The sequence below is a fragment of the Leuciscus leuciscus genome (assembly GCF_965113295.1).
Source record: "Leuciscus leuciscus genome assembly, chromosome: 1".
Lineage (NCBI taxonomy): Eukaryota > Metazoa > Chordata > Actinopteri > Cypriniformes > Leuciscidae > Leuciscus > Leuciscus leuciscus.
This window is the reverse complement of record NC_138725.1, coordinates 29294537-29315203: the sequence shown is the minus strand read 5'-3', so window position 1 is coordinate 29315203 and position 20667 is coordinate 29294537. Positions and strand designations below refer to the sequence as shown.

At 38.2% G+C, this 20667-nt stretch overlaps 1 protein-coding gene and 1 long non-coding RNA gene across 2 annotated transcripts; one reads left to right on the top strand and one right to left on the bottom strand.

Annotated features, from left to right (window-relative positions):
- The first annotated feature begins 328 nt into the window (after positions 1-328).
- Positions 329-8764, top strand: LOC309501490 (uncharacterized protein). The gene is made up of 3 exons (XM_082173638.1): positions 329-572; positions 5354-5676; positions 7182-8764. The coding sequence occupies exons 2-3, from the start codon at positions 5619-5621 to the stop codon at positions 8252-8254; spliced, it is 1131 nt and encodes a 376-aa protein (XP_082029764.1). The 5' UTR covers positions 329-572; positions 5354-5618; the 3' UTR covers positions 8255-8764.
- Positions 3176-5106, bottom strand: LOC309503783. The gene is made up of 2 exons (XR_014207857.1): positions 4797-5106; positions 3176-4734 (listed from the first exon to the last, which is right to left on the bottom strand). It is a non-coding gene; the product is annotated as an uncharacterized lncRNA (long non-coding RNA).
- Positions 8765-20667: the final 11903 nt, after the last annotated feature.

Below are 20667 nucleotides of genomic sequence, written 5' to 3'. Positions count from 1 at the left end.
TATTTAACACTGGCAGATGTGAATATTGTCGGCAACAAGAGACAATAGAACACGTCATGGTACACTGTAAGAAATATGAGGGAAAAAGGTGGGAAATGATCCAAAACTTTAGAACGAAAAGAATAAATTTTGATTTAGAAATTCTTAGAAAAAATGTAAGAGATAAGTGCTATGGAATAGTTTTTCATTATCTTAGAATAATCAATATAATTGAGAGGATTTGAGTCTTTTTTTTTATTTTTATTTTTTTTTATCGTGTTTTATTTTGTTGATTTTGGTTTGTTTTGTTGATTCGGTTTTGTTTTATTTTGTTTGGAATAAAATTAGTAGTCATTCAGATCCACACTCCATACCAGTTGGTGGCGGTAATGCACCATTTCGTTGTGTGCCAACCGCCAAATAAACTCCAGAAAGAAGAAGAAGAATGCATCTCGCGCTGATCACCGGTGATCGGTTCTGTGCAGATTTTGCTCATCTCCAACAAGCCTAAACACAGGCGTATTGCCTTATCAATTGGAGAGGAATCGAGCAGAACTTGTTCACGAACGGCTGTTACAGGACGTTTCAGAGAGGTGTGTGTGTGTCTGTGTAGATGTCTCATCATTTTTCTATACGCGGTTATTTGTAAATGGGTGGGAGACATATGCAATTCTACCCGTCCATGATGTCATAACCTAATAAAAATGGGTATTTTTTAAAAATATATATCTTCATGTTGTTCCTCTGACAAGATATTATTACAGCATACCATTGCTGTAGTTGGTGTATAAAGACCTCTACTTCAAAATTTTATTTAAACATCAAAATTGTCATGTGGTGTGACTGTCCGGGATATGTGTGACCTTACTAATATGACAATATATATCAGCAAAGTATAAATAATTGACAAATTGTGGAGTGGTGCAGTTCATCATATAGCGTGACACTTTGGTGTGACATTCAGAATTGTGCCTGTAAAAATACTTTCTTAATTATAAATCATAAAAAAGTCAACGAAACACAAGAGAAATAGTATCAGCAAGAGTCACAAGCATTTTCATAGATTTATAACCGGGTTTAACATAATTAATCTAAAATATCTGGAAAGGCTGAGGAGAGATGACTTACTTTGCATGATGATTTAGAAAAACAATACAAAATCTAATGAATCTGCACAAAAGAAATGTTAAATCTTAAGATAGAAATGAAAACAATTTATGTTGAAGTTAGTTACTTAGGGAGAGTATATCCCATTTTCATTTTATATAGAATAACTTTTATGTCACACCATATGACAATTTTAGGCACGAATGCAACAAATTGGTGAATAAATCCAATTTCAAATTCAAAATATAAAAGACCACATATATTGTGGGAAATGCAAGAGTCAGTACAACACAACTCAATATTTTTTATGCCTAATATTTGAAGTAAAAAATAAAAACTTTTTTCAGGCTTATATGTCTCCCACCCAAATGCTACTGCTGTTTAAAACACGCAAAACTATCCATGCATTTCATACAATCGTTCTACCATATAATTACAATCCTCGAAGGGATTATTTGATCAGCACTCACATACACACACACTCTACAAAACGAGCGAAATATCTGTTGTCAGAACCATGAGCACATTACGAGACTAACCATGGTTTTACCACAGTAAAGAAAATGTCAACATTACCTGATGCCAACAACACCATCATTTAGCGATCGCTGGTGGGATTAAAATTAAGTTTGTATGTGTTTGAAACAGCGTTGCTACAACATCAATAAAACGATAGAAAATAGTGATGGAAAAACTATCCATGCATTTCATACAATCGTTCTACCATATAATTACAATCCACAAATGCAAAGCATAAAACGCACTTGCATGTTGTGGTCCATAAACATCAGCTTCTGCTTTTAAAGTGGGAACTGCTCCATCTTTCAGGACAAACTTTTGTGAATCCGGTGTGAACTCGCTTAGATCCACGTTATGACTAATGCAGCAACTCTTCCTCTTCTCAACATGGGTGAGTGTCTGTATATACAGCTGTAAAGCTACTACTAGCCCTGAGTGAATTGATATAATTATTTTATGCCGTGTTTCAGACTATCCCTTAATAAAACATGAACAGTGAACTAGAGTATTTGTATTATCTGGCATAGGCCTACATTTGACAGTAATATATTATTTCGCCACAAACGTAAAACTAAACTGAAAATGGTACTTTAGTTTAGCAATATAACTGTATAAGAAAATAAACAGTTCAACAAAAACATCTAGGAATATAAAAAAGTATATATGAATAATATATATAAAAAAAAAATATATATATATATATTATCTTGATGTCCAGAAACATATATTTTTTTATTTTTATAAAAGCCATGTCAGTTTTTTATACAAAAGTAAGTGCAACAGTAAAGCCCCATTCACACTACAAGCGACAAAGCGACGCAATACCAATCATTTCAATGGGGAGCGGGCGATTTCCGGCGACACGCGCGACAGCAACCGGATAAAGTTGAGATCTGTTCAACTTTATGCAAATGAAGAGCGACTTTCGGGAGCGACAACCAATAGGAGTGAAGGACACAAAATATTGATTTAACAGGGAGTTTATTGATTTAAACCCGATTGTATTGCTTCCGCTAAAGAAAATAATACGCTCCGTCTCTACGGTTAGAATCCTGTGAGTCCATAGCAACGCTCTGTTTTTCATGGCAACGGTGTGTTATACTCCGCACAGCGGTCTGTAATCAAGAAATAACACACCGCATTCTACATTGGAATTCAACCAAGCCATGTAATAAAATAAGTTAGTAATACAATTTATTTTTGTATTTTGTCGATCATTTTTGCAGTGATTTTTTCAGTAAAAAATAGCAGCAACAGCCCTCTTCAGTTTAGAGTGAATATTTGTGTTGATTTTAAAGTGTTATGTATTCTGATAACACCAAAATAATTAAAATGATGTAGTGCCTTGTGCAAAAATAAACAAATTATTAGTAAAACACGCCCCTCTGCTTGATGCAGTTATTTAGGTTATTCTAAATATATACTTGAAACTAGTAGCATAGAAAATGTTTTCAAAACATGCACGTTGTGGAATGGTTTCCTTTGCTGCTCTATAATAGTGAAGTGTTGTTAGGGGTAAACGGTTTAGGACCCAAGGACTAGATGTTTGAAAGAAGACCCGGAGTCAGAATTATAAAAAATTGAAGAAAAGTTTTACTGAAGATAGTTTGCAGTTTCATCAGCAGAAGTTCAGCTTCAAGACTCACACAGGAGTTTGTAGGCCACCTCGCTTACAGTAACAAAGATCACAGCAGTTATACAATTTCCAAGGTCTAAGCTACGTCATTGCTTACATGTTGAATGATTCTCATTGGCTAAGAAATAGATAAACAGTAGCCTAATTTTCCACACATATACAGATAGACAGAAGCATATCTCCATAGATTATACCGCTGACACTCGGACCCTGAAGTTAGGCACGTCGTGACCTTCCAGGTTGGGGATTTGTGTTGCTGGGTGCCAGTATGTCCCGAACAACAACTCAGTCAATCTCCAACAATGCCAGTGGTTCCTTAACCTGTAACCAAGAAGACTAACACACACACACTGACACACACCAAATCCAAGGTTGGATTTGGCCAGGCTCTAACTATAAACATGAGTCTCGTCTCAAAACATCAAGATAACAAGTTATTTCTCTCAGGATAGGACACTTTATTCTAAATGGAAAGTAAAGGCTTTAAATGACAAATGGTCCCTTAAACTATAGACTTTAATGACTCCTATGTGTTTTAACATGTTGAAGACCTTTCTCAAACACAAAACAAGTCCCTATTTAATTTCTGGAAGCTGGGATAAATAGGCAAGCAATGTTACTGCATTCAGATATCAAATACAGACATTAAAGAACACATGAAAATAACATTTCAGTAATCACACTGGTAACTTCTATAACAAAGTAAAATCTCCAGAGAAGTTATTCAACTCATTAGATATTTAGAAAGAGAAAAATATTGATTAATACCTTGATTATAATCACTCATTACATACACATTGAAGCAGCAGTGGATTCCAATACACCCCTTCAGTGTGAACGGGGCTTAACTTATACTCAAAGTAGTCTTTTAAAAACACTAAGTGCAGTATTAAACCCAGAATGAAAATATTCATATTTCAAGTATCTCAGGTAATTTCATTCCCACAACCTGTTGCAATTATAAATTGCCCTTACCTGTAGGTTAAAGATGCTAGACGTTGTTTCAGGGTTTAACCAGTTCAGTCCTGGATCCGTTTCACTGGGCGTTTGCTAGTATCAAAATCCAAACTTCATCAAAATAAAGATATTTCTAGGAATAATCACTCGAGACTTGTCTTGACAGTTTTCTGAATCACCACAGAATGGTTTCGTTTTAGTTAAGAAAAAATCGGAATAATACCAAGACAATAAATTCAAAAAAGGGAAAAAATAACAGAAAAGTGTGTAGGTCTTCAACCGAAATTGTGGCGCTCAGAAACAGGGAACAAAGCCTTTTATACTGTCCCTGTCAAGTCAAGTCAAGTCAAGTTTATTTGTATAGCGCTTTTCACAATACAGATTGTATCAAAGCAGCTTCACAGTATTAAATTAAAATAATACAACAAAGTTTGTTTCAAGAGGAATTTATTGATTGATAAAATTAAATTAAATATCCCCAACTGAGCAAGCCAAAGGCAACAGTGGCAAGGAACCGAAAAACTTCATCAAGTGACCTAATGGTGTCCTAAAACTCCATCAAGTGACCTAATGGTGTCCTAAAACTCCATCAAGTGACCTAATGGTGTCCTAAAACTCCATCAGGTGACCTAATGGAGAAAAAAAAAACCTTGGGAGAACCCAGGCTCAGTCGGGGGCCAGTTCTCCTCTGGCATTTATTAGCTAGAGGCCGGATTGTAGTTTGAACTGTAGGATTATATGAATGCCTGGCTGAAGAGATGCGACTTTAATCTAGTTTTAAACTGGGAGAGCGAGTCTGAGAACAGTATCAGGAAGACTATTCCAGAGTTTTGGAGCCAAATGTGAGAATGCTGTCATTGGAGCAACGCAAGACCAGTTTTAATCATGCGTCAAGTGATCCAAATCTCTCCTGCGTCAAGTGATCCAAATCTCTCCTGCAAATGTAATATTTCACAATTGGGGCATTCAAATTGGCTTTCTGACATAAACCCTCTTAATGTTTATTAACTTTTTTTTATTCAGTTTCTCAATTTGTCTGAGAACTCGTATCATCTGCTTGCCGTGCCGGGGAAGTAATAAATGCGACTGAAAACAATGATGTTTAATATGAAGATGAACAAAAAATAAACCAACTCCATGATTTATATATTTTAGATTTTGGCAGATCAGCTCCTCCGACAGCAGTCACATCATCAGTGAAGCCCCTCCCACTGTAATTCATCATCAGTGAAGCTCCTCCCACAGCAGTCACATCATCAGTGAAGCCCCTCGCACTGTAATTCATCATCAGTGAAGCTCCTCCCACAGCAGTCACATCATCAGTGAAGCCCCTCGCACTGTAAGTCATCATCAGTGAAGCTAGCATCAGGAAGAGCTGAAATCTGCAAAGACTGAGTTTATTAAAGAGGACAGTGAGAACATGAGTGATCCAGAACCCTGCAGAATGAAACACACTGAAGATCCTGAAGAACAAAGAGGTTGGTGTTTATTCTTCCTTTACTCATGATGCTGAAGAACATTCAAGCACTTCATCACTTTTAGGGGCCGTTTACACCTGGCCACTTCATGCGTTTTCTTAGATCGGATACATATCCGATCGTGAAAAGACCAGGTGTAAATGCCCTCCGAAACGCATTCGAGACGGATTTGAATCCGATCGCTCAAACCACTTCAGGAGGTGGTCTGGGCCGCATTCCAGACGAAACTGGACAAGTGTAAACGCATCTGGTTGTTGAAACCACATATGTAAATTGTACTCCTCCCAAAAATGCTAAAAAATAAACGTGTGAGAGCGTGTTATAGGCTATATGTCATGTTATAGCCAGATATGACGACGCTTCTGGAACACGCATCACCGCAGATGAGAAGCTGAGCATCAATTCATTAAGCCAACGTGCAAACTATCGCAAATCAAAGTGAAAGTAAGTCGCAGACACTTAACACACAATCATCATCATTTAAAGTAGAGAAACCAATGATCTTACCGGGTGTTGCCGCTCTCTCTTATTGCGGTCTTTGATTTTGAAATTTTAGCTGATGATCAATAAAATGCAGCTCATATCTGTTGCTTTCGGTGACACGCACTCCATTAAATCTGCATATAGCGCGAGAATTGAAGATCGGATTTAAATCCGTTTCGCAAAAACACATTTATGTGACCAGGTGTAAATGGATTCGTTTTGATAAATCAGATAGCTATCCGATCTGAGAAAACGCATGAAGTAGCCAGGTGTAAACAGCCCCTTATTAGATAAACAATTCAACTGTGAAATGGTTCCTAAAGTTTCTGTTTTTGTGGGGTTTTTTTTAAACGAATGATGATTAAAGGGACGGTTTCATATTGATTGTTAACATTGATATGTTTTATTTCATATTTATTTTATTTATGCTTTACAATTTGTAACAATTTGACCTGAATTTTATGTGTATTTTTACAAACATGTATAACAAACAATAATCATTCCAAAATGTACAAATTTACAATCTACTCCGCTTTACTGCAAACATTTGTGTTCTTCTCGCAGTGAAATTCACTTGATCTTGTGTTTCTTGTGTCCCACATGCATGTGAAGTCAATGGAAGGAGAAGTTTAGTGTGAACGGCCTATAATAATTAACACCTTTTAGTAGTTTTTAACATAATTATATATCAATCTAAAAGTTGGTGTCAAAATACGGTAGTATTGTGTATTTTAATGTTCATTTCATGTTAGATGATTGTCTGATCAACTATATTTAATAGTTCTCACTACAGAAACATGGGATTTGTGCCTATAATGTTAAAATAATAACTGGAAGATCAGAGTACCTCATTTATGGAAAGTTTCAGGGATGTTTAATTAATTTATAAAAGGTCTTAAATTATTGTAATATTTTATAGCAGTTGTCTGTTAAATCTGGCATAATTTTTATCTCCACTCACTCCATATTTCTCTCTTTGAATTATTTTGATTTTAAAAGATTTAATATTTCTTTAATGCCAGACCCGATGGAAGAGAGCGAAGTGGAGGAGGAGAGAGAAGAACTGAGTGAAGTGAAGGAGGAGGGTGAAGAACTGAGTGAAGTGAAGGAGGAGGGTGAAGAACTGAGTGAAGTGAAGGAGGAGAGAGAAGAACTGAGTGAAGTGGAGGAGGAGAGAGAAGAACTGAGTGAAGTGAAGGAGGAGGGTGAAGAACTGAGTGAAGAACTGAGTGAAGTGGAGGAGGAACATCATGTCAAATCTGGAGAAAAACATTTGAGTCGCTCAAAGACTAAAAAGACATTTTTAAAGAAAAGAAGAGCCAATAAATCTTTCACCTGCACTCAGTGTGGAAAGAGCTACACAGCCAAACATAGTCTTGAGCGTCACATGAGAGTTCACACTGGAGAGAAGCCGTTCACATGTGATCAGTGTGGAAAGTTATTCGGCCGATCAACATACCTTGAAAGTCACATGAGAATTCATACAGGAGAGAAGCCATATGTATGCAATCAATGTGGGAATAGTTTCGGTCAATCAGCACACCTTAAAAGTCACATGAGGATCCACACTGGAGAGAAGCCGTTCTCATGTGATCAATGCGGGAAAACATTTCTTCAGGCATCAAGCCTGAAGGCACACCTGACAGTTCATACGAAGGAGAAGCCACATTCATGTTCTGTGTGTGGAAAGAGTTTTTCACTGCTGCCATCTTTACATACACATCAGAAAACTCACACTGGTGTGAGAGAGTACATGTGCTTTGAGTGTGATAAGACTTTTACTACAGCGCAATGTTTAAAACTGCACCAGAGGATTCACACTGGAGAAAAACCTTACAAGTGTTCACACTGTGACAAGAGATTCAGTCGATTATTATCTCTGAAAACACATGAGAGGATCCACACTGGAGAAAAACCTTACAAGTGTTCACACTGTGACAAGAGATTCAGTCGATCAACATCTCTGAAAACGCATGAGAAGATCCACACTGGAGAAAAACCTTACAAGTGTTCACACTGTGACAAGAGATTCAGTCAGTCATCATCTCTGAAAGCACATGAGAGGATCCACAGCAGAGAAGCCGCACACGTGTGATCAGTGTGGAAAGACTTTCTCTTTTAAAAGTCACCTGAAGATACACATGAAGATCCATACAGTGGAGAAACAACATCACCACAGTCTGAGATCATGATAAGTAGTTCATCTTTATGTGATGAGCAACAAAAGCTGCTTTTCCACCTTCGGAAAAGGTTCCAGTTGTGTTTCCACTTGAGCCTGGTACGGCACGGCACAATTACAAACCATTCTCGGCCCTGAACTCTCAGCACACTTGGCTAACCGTGCCGAACCATGACGGAAGAATGTGTGTACTAGTGCTGGAAATTCTTTCAAATTCTAATGATTCTTTTCAGAGATTCGTTCACTTTCAGTTCGTTCACCAAAATGATTCGTTCATTGATTCGTTCACAATTTGTTGACAATTTCTTCATATTACATAAATACGCCCACAGGTGGTGAAAAATAGTGTCTTAAGTCAACAAACTACTTACTTGTAACAAAAAAAAAAAATGATTTGGCTTTATTAAATAAAATCTTTATGATGTTTGTACGTTCTTTTTATAAGCTTCCTTATATGGTATTACACAATTCATGGTATCATTTGAAAGATTAGAATCTAAGCTTTACAAAGAATACCATCACTTTCGTTTTTATGATATATATCGAATGAAATATTAGCTTAAAATGCATTGGTCCCAGGCAAAAATTTCCGCTTTATGATTGTGAAGAAATCTTTCTACAAATATTAATTTTTTATATATTTCACAAAACAGTCAAGTCATATATCACAAGAAAGCTCTCATTCTAAGGAATTTGACGATGTTTATTACATTGTGAGACAATCATAGACCGAAATATCTTCAAAAGAATCGCGCAGTGAAATAAAATCAAACAGAGATGACGGATAAAAGTATCACATTCCTGCTCTGATGTCGGCTTCAGTCAGCCGCAAACAGCCACATAATCTATATCACCTTTTAGCTTATGATGTTATCTTTCAAATGAGACCATTTTCACGTTTCTGTGAGATTTCGTTGGTAAGAAAAACCTTTTCGAATGAACTGAGAGGAGACGCGCTCTGAGCGCAAGACACTGAGGGCCCTATCTTGCACCCAGCGCAATTGACTTTGTACACCGACGCATGTATCATTCCTATTTTGCACCCGCGCAAAGCAAAGCGAACTTTTCCCTCCAGAGACGCACGTCGGTTAACTAAGAAATACACTTGCGCTCCCCGGGACGGTTCAGCACAAAGAAGAGGCGTGTTCCGGCGCAAACGTTCCCTCATGCTATTTTACAGGTTTAGAAAACAATTCCGCCACTGACCGAGAAAAAAAAAAAGTTTAAAGTCAGTGGTGCGTTGCGCATGTTATTCAAATGCTATTTTAAGGGCGCATGCTTGGCCATAATCAATGTAGCGTGTGCACAATGCGCATACACTTTGATTCTCTTATCTGCACACACACGCAGCAGTTATCATTTTTGCAAATCATACATTATTATGATAGATAGATAGATAGATAGATAGATAGATAGATAGATAGATAGATTATTATAAAAGCATACATCTAGCTTACACATTTACCCAAATTATCATACGCCTGTTTAACCGAAGTTAGTTTGGGTGTGTTTCTCCATCCCCAACGTCCCTGACGAGAACGTCGGTCTCCTTGGCTGTGAACCACTCCTGGCGTGCGCCTGGCAAATCCGCCGTTATAATAGGAATCCGCTTTAGAACAAGCGCGCCTGCTCTTAAAGGGAATGTGAGATGATGCTCTGATTGGTTTATTTCACGTTACGCCCAAACCACACCTATGAATAATGAAGCTACTTCAGACCAACCCCTTTTAGATTTGCGCCGGGCGCAAGAGTCATTTATCCCGGCGGGAAAATAGCAACAGCGCCCAAGACCCGCCCACAAAGTTACTTGCGCTTTGCGCTTGACACTTGCATTTCAGATCGTTAAAATAGGGCCCTAAATCTCCAAGCCATCTGTACAGGCCTTACTTTGTGCTACTGCTAAGGCAAGTATTTAGTATATATATCTAACCAGAACTAAGCTCGCGTCACATATCAGAGACGGACCTTTCATAAACGACGCGAGTTCAATGCTGAGTCCCAATTCGCCTACTTATACTACGACCTAAAATTATGTACTTTTTTTGTGTACCTTTGAGTGTGTAGCAAGAGAGTATGCACGTTCTGGGACATACCAGAGAATGTCTAATAGGAAGAGAATTGGCACTCTCTGGTTACTTCCGGTTTCTGGACTGGCTGCAGTAACACGTCTCTGTCCATGCGGGGGCGCTCGCAGGCGAGTGCAGAATGAATGGAGGTCTATGACGCTAAACCATCAAAATCCACTTTTCTCAGGATATAATTTTTTGTCTAGTAATTTGAATGTTGTATTCGAAAGGAGATGCAAAGAAATTACACATTGCTGGGTGTTAGATTTTTTAGAGTCACTTATTTGCTTTAAAAAGTCTTTTAAAATGTCAATGACGTCATACACATCGTACGACCAGAGATACTGCTTGACGGCAATCCTTCAGTCGCTTTGGTGCTTTCGCGCTCGGCACTTTCTTTTCTCTCGAGGCATCGACAACACAGCTGACACAGGTAAATACACGTGCTAGAAGAGTTTTTGTTTTGTTTGTTTCTGGTCCCGCTTCGGATGCCACGATGCCATCAAGCGGTATCTCTGGTCGTAATCAGTCCTTCACTGACCAATCAGCGTTCATTAGCGTGCAATGCTAGCGTGTTATGGGCAACAACAACTCAACCTGTAAGAAATCGAAAGGACATAAGTACTCATTCATTCAATTTTCGACCTATAACCCATGTTGAACTTGCAAAACCTACAATAAAATCTGAGATTTCTCAACGGCAATTGGGTGAAAGAGACAAATTTTGCCGTCCAGCCCCATAGACACCCATTCAGTCTGCACTCGCCCGCGATCACCTCCAGTGGAATTCTAAAGGAACTACAACCAAGATCGATACAATGGGGCTAATAGGAAGTGCCAAGGCTCTCCGTAGACGGGCTCTGGACATACTTCGATGACGTCATGCAACGTGAACTTGAACATGGTTGCCTAGTTACGCACACCGCGACTGTTAACAAAACATTTTACATTTCATTCATTCTTATACGTCCAATATCATTTTATTTACTATTCCCATCTTTTTTTTTTCTCATCGTTTTTTCCACAATACATTTACAATGTGTTCTACCAAATTGAGGAGTGAAGCAGGGCGTCGTCGTAGATCAACCAAACGCAGGTCGTTATGAGAGTATGCCAGGCGCTCGCTTGCAGCTACCTGTACACCTCTCGGTTGTTGAATTTGTGCGCGAGTACTTTTATCATGCCAGCTGAAGGTTCATTTTTGCGCGTGTGAAATAACATAATGTGCTCGTGAGCATGTCTTACACGCTCATAACTTTTGACATAAAAATAACGCCATAAACTGGTTTCTAAATGGAGGATTTGGAGAAGTTTTGAATGCGCACTCTCAAGACGCACTGTGCTTTTGGGTACGTAACCTTGTGGTTTTTCAGCATTTACAATGTTTATATACATATTTTGATAAAGTTATTGTTAGTTAGAAATGTGAAAGCACAGCAACCAATCTGATAAACTATTATTTGAAAATAAATGTCAAACGTTTTGGATATGGAAAGTATGATTGTGCAATAGTTTCCAACTTTGCATAAGTTGAATAAAATGGTCATTTCAGTAAATCTACATTTTGATATTGTGAAATGGATATTATTACAGTGCAGAAACCAATCTGATAAACTATTATTTGAAAATAAATGTCAAACGTTTTGGATATGGAAAGTATGATTGCGCAATAGTTTCCAGCTTTGCATAAGTTGAATAAAATGGTCATTTCAGTAAATCTACATTTTGATATTGTGAAATGGATATTATTACAGTGCAGAAACTATGTATAAACAGTTATTTCTTTGATTCAGGTTCTGTTGAAGATTGAAGATTGGCACTGTTGGCACAGCTGGCATCAGATCTCCAGGAGGCCAGCTGGTGATGTTGAGGTGATGCACAACACAGGTGACAAAACTGATGCCCAGATATAAATCTGGAGGATGAGGATCCTGTTCTAGATTGTAATAGACCACAGATTTTAGGCAAATCATTTGTAAAATTATGGAGCGCAACTGGAAGAAAACAAAACTAGAGGTATTTCGCATTTCATGGAAAGAGAGCTCGATTGCTTACAGAGAGGCCTTAAAAGCTGCTAGATCTGCTTATTTTTCAAACCTATTAGAAGAAAATAAAAATAATCCTAGGTATTTATTTGAAACGGTGGCTAATCTAACGAAAAAGAAAGCTTCAAGCACCGAAGTTTCCAAGCAACACAGCAGTGATGACTTTATGAACTTCTTCACTTATAAGATTGATAATATCAGGGAGAAAATTATAACTATGCAACCGTCTACTACAGTATCGCATCAGGCAGTGCATTGTAGTCTCCCGGAGGAAAAATTTGATTCATTCGTTGCTATAGGAGAGCAAGAATTTACTAAACTCGTTAAATCATCTAAATCTACAACATGTATGTTAGACCCTATACCGACTAAGCTACTGAAAGAAATACTTCCAGAGGTCATAGATCCTCTTCTTAATATCATTAATTCATCTTTGTCTCTAGGATACGTACCAAAAACCTTTAAGCTGGCTATGATTAAACAGCTTGTTAAAAAAACGCAACTTGATCCTTCAGAATTAGTCAATTACAGGCCGATCTTGAATCTACCTTTTCTGTCAAAGATATTAGAAAAAGCAGTATCTTCACAACTGTGTTCCTTTCTTGAAAGAAATGATATCTGCGAGGATTTTCAGTCAGGATTTAGACCGTACCATAGTACCGAGACTGCTCTCGTTAGAGTCACAAATGATTTGCTCTTATCATCCTATCGTGGTTGTGTCTCTCTATTAGTGTTACTCGATCTTAGTGCTGCATTTGATACTATCGACCACAACATTCTTTTAAATGGACTCGAAAATTATGTTGGCATTAGTGGAATTGCACTAGCATGGTTTAAATCATACTTATCTGACCGTTATCAGTTTGTAGCAGTAAATTAAGAGATGTCTCATCGATCACAAGTTCAGTATGGCGTACCACAAGGCTCAGTACTAGGACCGCTGCTGTTCACTCTGTACATGCTACCATTAGGAGATATCATTAGGAAACATGGCATTAGCTTTCACTGTTATGCCGACGATACTCAGCTCTATATTTCTTCAAAACCTAACGAAACTTACCAATTCACAAAATTAACGGAATGCATAGCGGATATAAAAAATTGGATGACTCGTAATTTCCTACTTCTAAATTCTGAAAAAACAGAGTTTCTAATTATTGGACAAAAAACTTCCTCACGTAATAACCTAGAAAACTGTCTAACACTTGATGGCTGCTCTGTTAAGTCTTCGTCGTCGGTTAGGAACCTGGGTGTGCTCTTTGATACCAATCTTTCATTTGAAAGTCACGTGTCCAGTATCTGTAAAACTGCATTTTTCCATCTTAAAAATATATCTAAATTACGTCATATGCTCTCATTGACAAATGCGGAACAATTAGTTCATGCGTTCATGACCTCAAGGCTAGATTATTGTAATGCTCTACTGTGTGGTTGCCCTGCACGCTTAATAAACAAACTACAGCTAGTTCAAAACGCAGCAGCTCGAGTTCTTACCAGAACCAGGAAGTATGATCATATTAGCCCGGTTCTGTCAAAACTGCACTGGCTCCCTATTAAACATCGCATCAATTTTAAAATATTGCTGATGATGTACAAAGCACTAAATGGTTTAGCTCCGCAGTGCTTGAGCGAGCTCTTAACGCATTATAGTCCTTCACGTCTATTGCGATCTCAAAATTCCGGCCAGTTGATAATACCTAGAATATCAAAATCGACTGCTGGCGGTAGATCCTTCTCCTATTTAGAACAAAAACTCTGGAACAGTCTTCCTAACATTGTCCGGGAAGCAGACACACTCTGTCAGTTCAAAGCTAGACTAAAGACACATCTCTTTGACCTAGCATTCACATAATATATTATAGACTTCTATAATTCAATGTTAGGCTGCATAGATTAGGTCAGCTGGAACCGGGAACACTTCCCATAAATCCTGATGTACTCGTTACATCATAAGAAGAATGGCATCTACGCTAATTTTAGTGTCTTTGTTTATCCCGAGGTCTTCCCGCAGCCTGCCGGATCCAGGCCGTATCCAGATCTGATGAAGGACCTTCGCCTGGACCCGATGACAATGCAGTGCTGAAGTGCCAACTAGTCTCTCCCTATGGAGGATCCCTTTACCACTCTACAGATAAAGCGTTGTCGGGAAACTCAATTCGCGTATCTACCCCGACTTAATAAAATAACATTAAATTCTGTATCAAAACTATAAGGAAACACCAGTACTTTCTTTAGGCTTGGTTTGTAGGGAATTCCAAACCTGCGCACATATATTCAAACGCACATAACTATAGAACCAATTCTTAATGCGCATGTGAACGCCATCAGCGTTTCTCACAGGTCCGCGTTTAAAGCCTGTGTAGAGATAATTGTGTCGTCTTAGCGGCCCCTAATTTAATAACAAATGATTGTTGCGACGGAAGCGAATCAATCATAACTAACCTTAGCTGGAAAATAACTTTACTAAAGAACCGCTATAAAGCCAAAACAATCTGTTACCATAAATTATACGTTTATCTCTGTAAAGCTGCTTTGAAACAATCTACATTGTTAAAAGCGCTATATAAATGAAGATGACTTGACTTGACTAAAATGATAAGTTTTGTATCTTCTGAAAGAATAAAATGATCAAAATCATAAGGGCCTATTTTTTTCTTTTTGTTTATATCACAGACACCATATACTATAATATTTATCACATTCAGCAGTGTTTTATATAATTTCAAAGTGTTTTCTGTAAAATTACACTGGAATATTGCATATATACCACTGTATATGGGTATGAGCAGAGTTTAGATTTGGGTAGGTGGAAATTACATAAAAAAGGTAATATTCCTCCCTTCAGATTAATATGCACATCTTTTTCATTTTTTAGTATCTAAAAAATAATTGTTTCCAGTGTTTGCTGGCATCTAGAGGAAACAGCCATAATTGTCTGCATGTTGCTAGACCCCACAGGGCCTGAGTTACACACTTTCAAAAATGAATTTAAAATAAAAAAATTAAAAAGCGCCTATTGTTTTTTGGTTTTATTACAGCTCAGACAACATATACTTAAATGTTTATCACTTTTAGCACTGTTTTATGAAACTGCTAAGGGTTTCCTGTAAAATGACACCAAAATGGGAGGCTTTTCAATTTCGGTAGGAAAGTTCAGGCGGAAATCCCCAAAAATGGTCTAGGAGTGTAAGAGGTTAAAATGTGTTTCTAATTTACTCATTAAATTAATAAAATAAGTAAAAATTAGTGGTTCAGAATCAGATGACCAAAGCACAAAGGTTTTCTTGCATAATTAACATTTTAATTGTTTGGTCAGACATTTACACATTCATAAATCTAGGATTATGTTAAACGTTGAGTTATGTTCTATGTTTAGTATGAATATATAAACAATCGTATGTGCACAGTACCTATAACTGCACTTTGCATCTGCTGATTGCTGAATGAGATTGACTCACATGCTAAATGACGACCTACCCGGTACTCTCTCATTCATTTCATTCACAAACAAAATGTACCAACGAGATCTCACTCTCGCTCAGACTCTAAACAGAGCAATATCATTCAGTGATGGGTGTTGTGGTGGCAAACAATTTTCTATTACTTAATAAGAGACAAACATGTAACAATTGTCTTAAAAGATTATATATTCCCTACCGTTTGTGTGTCCCAATCCGAAAACGTGTTGCAATTGCCATCTGGAAACTGGCCACGGGTGGTGAATACAAGACAATCAGCCATCTTTTTGGAGTAGGCCTCAGCACTGTGTTTAATTGTGTTCAGGAATTCTGCAACACAGTCATCTTCCCGTCCACAGGAGATTTCCTAATGCTGACAAGTTGTTAGAAATGGCCACTTTCTTTAATAATCGTTGGAGAGTTCCAGAGTGTCGGCGCAGTTGATGGCAGTCACATTCCAGTATTGCACCAGAGGACTATCTGCGAGACTATTTCAGTCGGAAAGGCTATGGATATAGATATAGCTCCTGCACGACAGGTGGATTAGAGCTATAATTAGCATCAAGCTACATAACAATTGAAAAGATTAATATTACACTTTTACTCAATCACTTTAAACCACCATCATTTTTTATTTGATTATTATTAACTTACAATCACGATCTAATGTGGCTTTTAGTCAAATAATGATTTTGAAATATGTTAGGCTATATATAGCACTTTATATGCATATATTTAATGTACACATTCTTTAATCGTATGAAAATACATAAAATCGCATGAAAATCACACACAAACCATATACAATATTTGCCTGTTAAAAGAAAAGAAACAAACAAAAATACTTTTGGTTATTTATTTGCAATCATTTTTGCTCTTGAGCCTCCATTACAGCCATCATGCGCCCCGTGAGTCCTGGCAGAGAAAGTGTGTCCGCTCTCATGTCCCGCCGCAAGGCATCATCCATTTCTTTGCTGGAACCTCTCATCTGCCCTTTCCAAATACTGCACCAGCTTCGAGGTGCTGTCTCTCTTCCTTTTTCCTCTGTACAGCAATAATAGCAGATGGCAGATCATGAATGTGTTGTCATAGCATTGCAAATAAGTGTTTCCTGCAGGGAATTACACGTCTGCATCTGCTACATGATTAAATATTATTTGTGACCGGTATATATCATCATACTACATCACTATCACTTCATTTTTCGGTCATGTCCCATAATAGATCATCAACATTATATTGTATAACAAGTTAATGTCAGATTGACTTTATATTCTACTTTAAAAGGTTTTTTTTTTTTTTTTTTTTTTTTTGACTTTTACTTTGTTTTAGGTAGTGTAATCAAATTTTATTGTTACATATTAAAGCACTTTGTATTGCGGTTAATTAATTTAAATGAATAATCAATATGAACATCATTTCAGTACCTGATGGTAATATATACAGTATATATACACATCTCAATGTTTGCATAGTGTATGATGTGACCTTTTGCACACCGAGTCTTACCCCGTTCTGAAGATGCGTCTCCAGAGCTGCTACTATTGGAAAATGTCATCTGTCCTATACATGGGCTCAAATAAATACTGTAATTTCAGTGAAAAGGCCTAGGAGTATGAGAGGACAAAAGGATGGGAGACAGGAAAAACATGTCAAAAGAAGATGATGGGAAGCACAGAGAACAGGTCAACAGAGCATGTGAGGATAAAAACTGGGAAGAGGGGTTGTGTGAGGACAGGATAAAAACTGGGTTAAAGGTTGTGCGAGGACAAGAGTTGAAAAGTACCCAAAAAAACATATATGAAGTCATATTTAAAAAAGCGCATGCGCCAGGACGGCCGCCAATGGGAATAAGGCTTTGATGCAGGTGTTTCTAATCGTGGTGAAGTGACGAGGAGGAGCAAAAAGAAAAAAGATAACTATGTTAAAGCTAATTGGACACCAAGTGATGAGAAAAAGGTAAAAGACCCAAGTGTAAACCATTGTAAGATCAGATGTCCGGATGACCAGCCGGCTTCTGAGCAAGTTATGGTTATTTAAAAGTACATGCACCATTAAAGTAGTGAGCGAGCACACTGTGGCAAGATGGCCGCCACGTGCGGACGTCGACCTCCATTGGCCAGCAGCGCGCACGAGACATCTAGCCTTAATATATGATATCTATGAGCTAGACCGCTGAACTTTTAGTCATCCTAACAAACAGAGCGGTGCGTAATGGAGTGCATCAGAGCAGCATCAAGAATATAAAATACATTGCAGTGAATCTCTTATTTGCATCTTAAGTTTATTGCCAATAATAATGCAGGTTTGCGAAAGTGTAGAACTCTGTGAGCTCGCGCAAAATACATCTTCAGCACAGCAACTCATTTAAAACGCCTCTGATTGGCCGATGCGTTCATCAGACATGTCTGTGATTGGCTACAATGCTCAATGCTGCAAACGCACGTCGCAAAGTACCTTTAACGCAAAGGGAAAAATAAATAAAACTGTAATATGCACTTTTCATGATTAGGTAATCGCGGCTGCTGTAGGCTAATCTTATTCACATTTGTTTTTCTGATTAATTGTTTTGCTCTATGAGGAAGACAAGGTAACAAATTATTCGGGGCTTAAGCCCCCTTAGCCCAGCCCTAGCGCCGCCCCTGATCGCGTCCATCGTTTTTAGCTGCTAATTCAAAAATGTCGGTCACAAGTTTCTGTTCGTCTTGTTGGTCAGGGTACTTAAAGCTGCTTTCGGCAAGATTTTTTTTTTAGCATATTTACTGAAACCGAAACTATGCTCCGACAGAACAACATAAATCAGATGGTTTTAGAAAAAACCTGCGCTTCTACCTCCACCTAGAGCCTGTTATTTGTTTGGCAAAAATCCAACGCTCCCGGTTCTTCTAGTCCAATCAGCGCAGGGCCGTGTGAAATCTGCCTCTCAATCACAGTTTGCACACACGCCACAGGTTCCCGCCTCCTTCTTCCCATAACATCTAACCTTGCTACATTATTACACGACCATTAACACAAGGACAACTTCAGCCGAAGCTGTCAAAAGGCCATCCCTGTCGACAACTTCACAATAATCTCCACTAGCTATTCTTTTCGTCAACTCCTCAGGATCCATCTCAACGACTGCAGGCAGATCGCGCACGGTTGTGATAATTTTTTTAAAGTGAGAGACTCGGCGAGAGGGCGCAGGCACAAATAAACTGATATGGATTTTAAATTATTGGATCAACTTGAAATACAGGCACCCGCAGGTACCCGAACCCATGCAGGACTCTGCTGTAACTGTAACCTGCGTGGGTGAAAATTTGAGTTTAACTTTCACCTGTCGCCCTCTGTCTAGGTGCTGAGAGCTGCCAGTGGGAGCAGTGCCCCTTGCGGTGGTGGGTCCCTTGGGGTGTGCTGTGGCTGCGTGTTCACCAAGTGTGGTCATTCCCTTGCTGTGAAATCCAAACACTTTGTGGAGCGAATTATTGTGTGAGTGTTTCTTGAGTTTAAAAATAAAAATCTATTTTTGTACTGGACCACTGTCTCTGGCTAATCCATCTACGAACTTGAGTGCCTTGCTAGAATAAAATCACAAATTATTTGGGTGTAAATCCCATCGGGGCGTAGTCTGCTAATTGTCTGGGTTCAAGCCCTGTAAATTTGTATCCCACCTGCCACACATCGGGATTTTCTCTCCAACTATTCTGGATCGATTCTGAACGTAGTTTTTAACCACAGACTCACACACACACACCACTTGAACCTTCCATAAAATAATCTTTCATGAAGGTCGGAAAGGTTGAAACGAATTACAAGGACATTCACAGGCTTGATTGCACAGAATTTTGCACAGAAAAACGTTGCCACATATTTGTCACCAACAGATACCCTTAGTCTTAGACCAGTGAAATGAGCTTTAAGTGTCAATTTACAGGAGATCTGAAGACATCAGCATAATAAATGAGGTGAAAACAGGAACTATTGACGTGAAATGGGTAGAACTTTACTGCCCTAGTACGACAGTTATCAGTTTAGAAATATACATGTGAATTAAACGAGGGACAATAATGGCCTGCATCACATTCACCACAGTATGCTAATGTTGTGAATCAGATGCAGGGAATCGTCATTATGCAGATTGAGGACTGATGTGTCTCTTACACCTCTAAATACACATCTGTGCCATTTGCTACACAGGACACACACACTTGTTCCCTTGATCTACTAGTGTGTTCTAACATGTTTTGTCTCATCTGACATCTTATGAACTGAACAGAATTGTGCTGAACTTAATATTAAAGTATACTAATGTACAATCTAGATAGCCTACTGAAACATTTGTTAAAGAACAACAATAACTTCAATGGAGTCAGATTTCTTATATTAGAGTCAGATAACTAAATGCTCATTCTCTCTCAACTGTTTTTTGATCCCATTATTGGTTCAAAATAGCACTGTAAGCCTCCAAGACTTACACAATAAAGAGTATTTTCAGCAGCTGTTAAATGGATGGTTGATCAGCTTTTTCGAAGGCTTGATTGCGTTTATGGGGTGCAGTCTAACATGTGTTCATGCCTCGTTAAAAAAAAAAAAAACGCATTATTTTTCATATCTACTTTTATTCTGCACCGTTTTGTTTCTCCTTCTAAAACGGTCTGATGATTTACTGGTTATAAGAAGCCTCTCCCTCAGAAATACACAACGGGCTCTGATTGGTCAGCTTGGCCCAGTGTGTTGTGATTCGCACGCTAACCGCCTAGTTCACGCTGTCCGGAAAC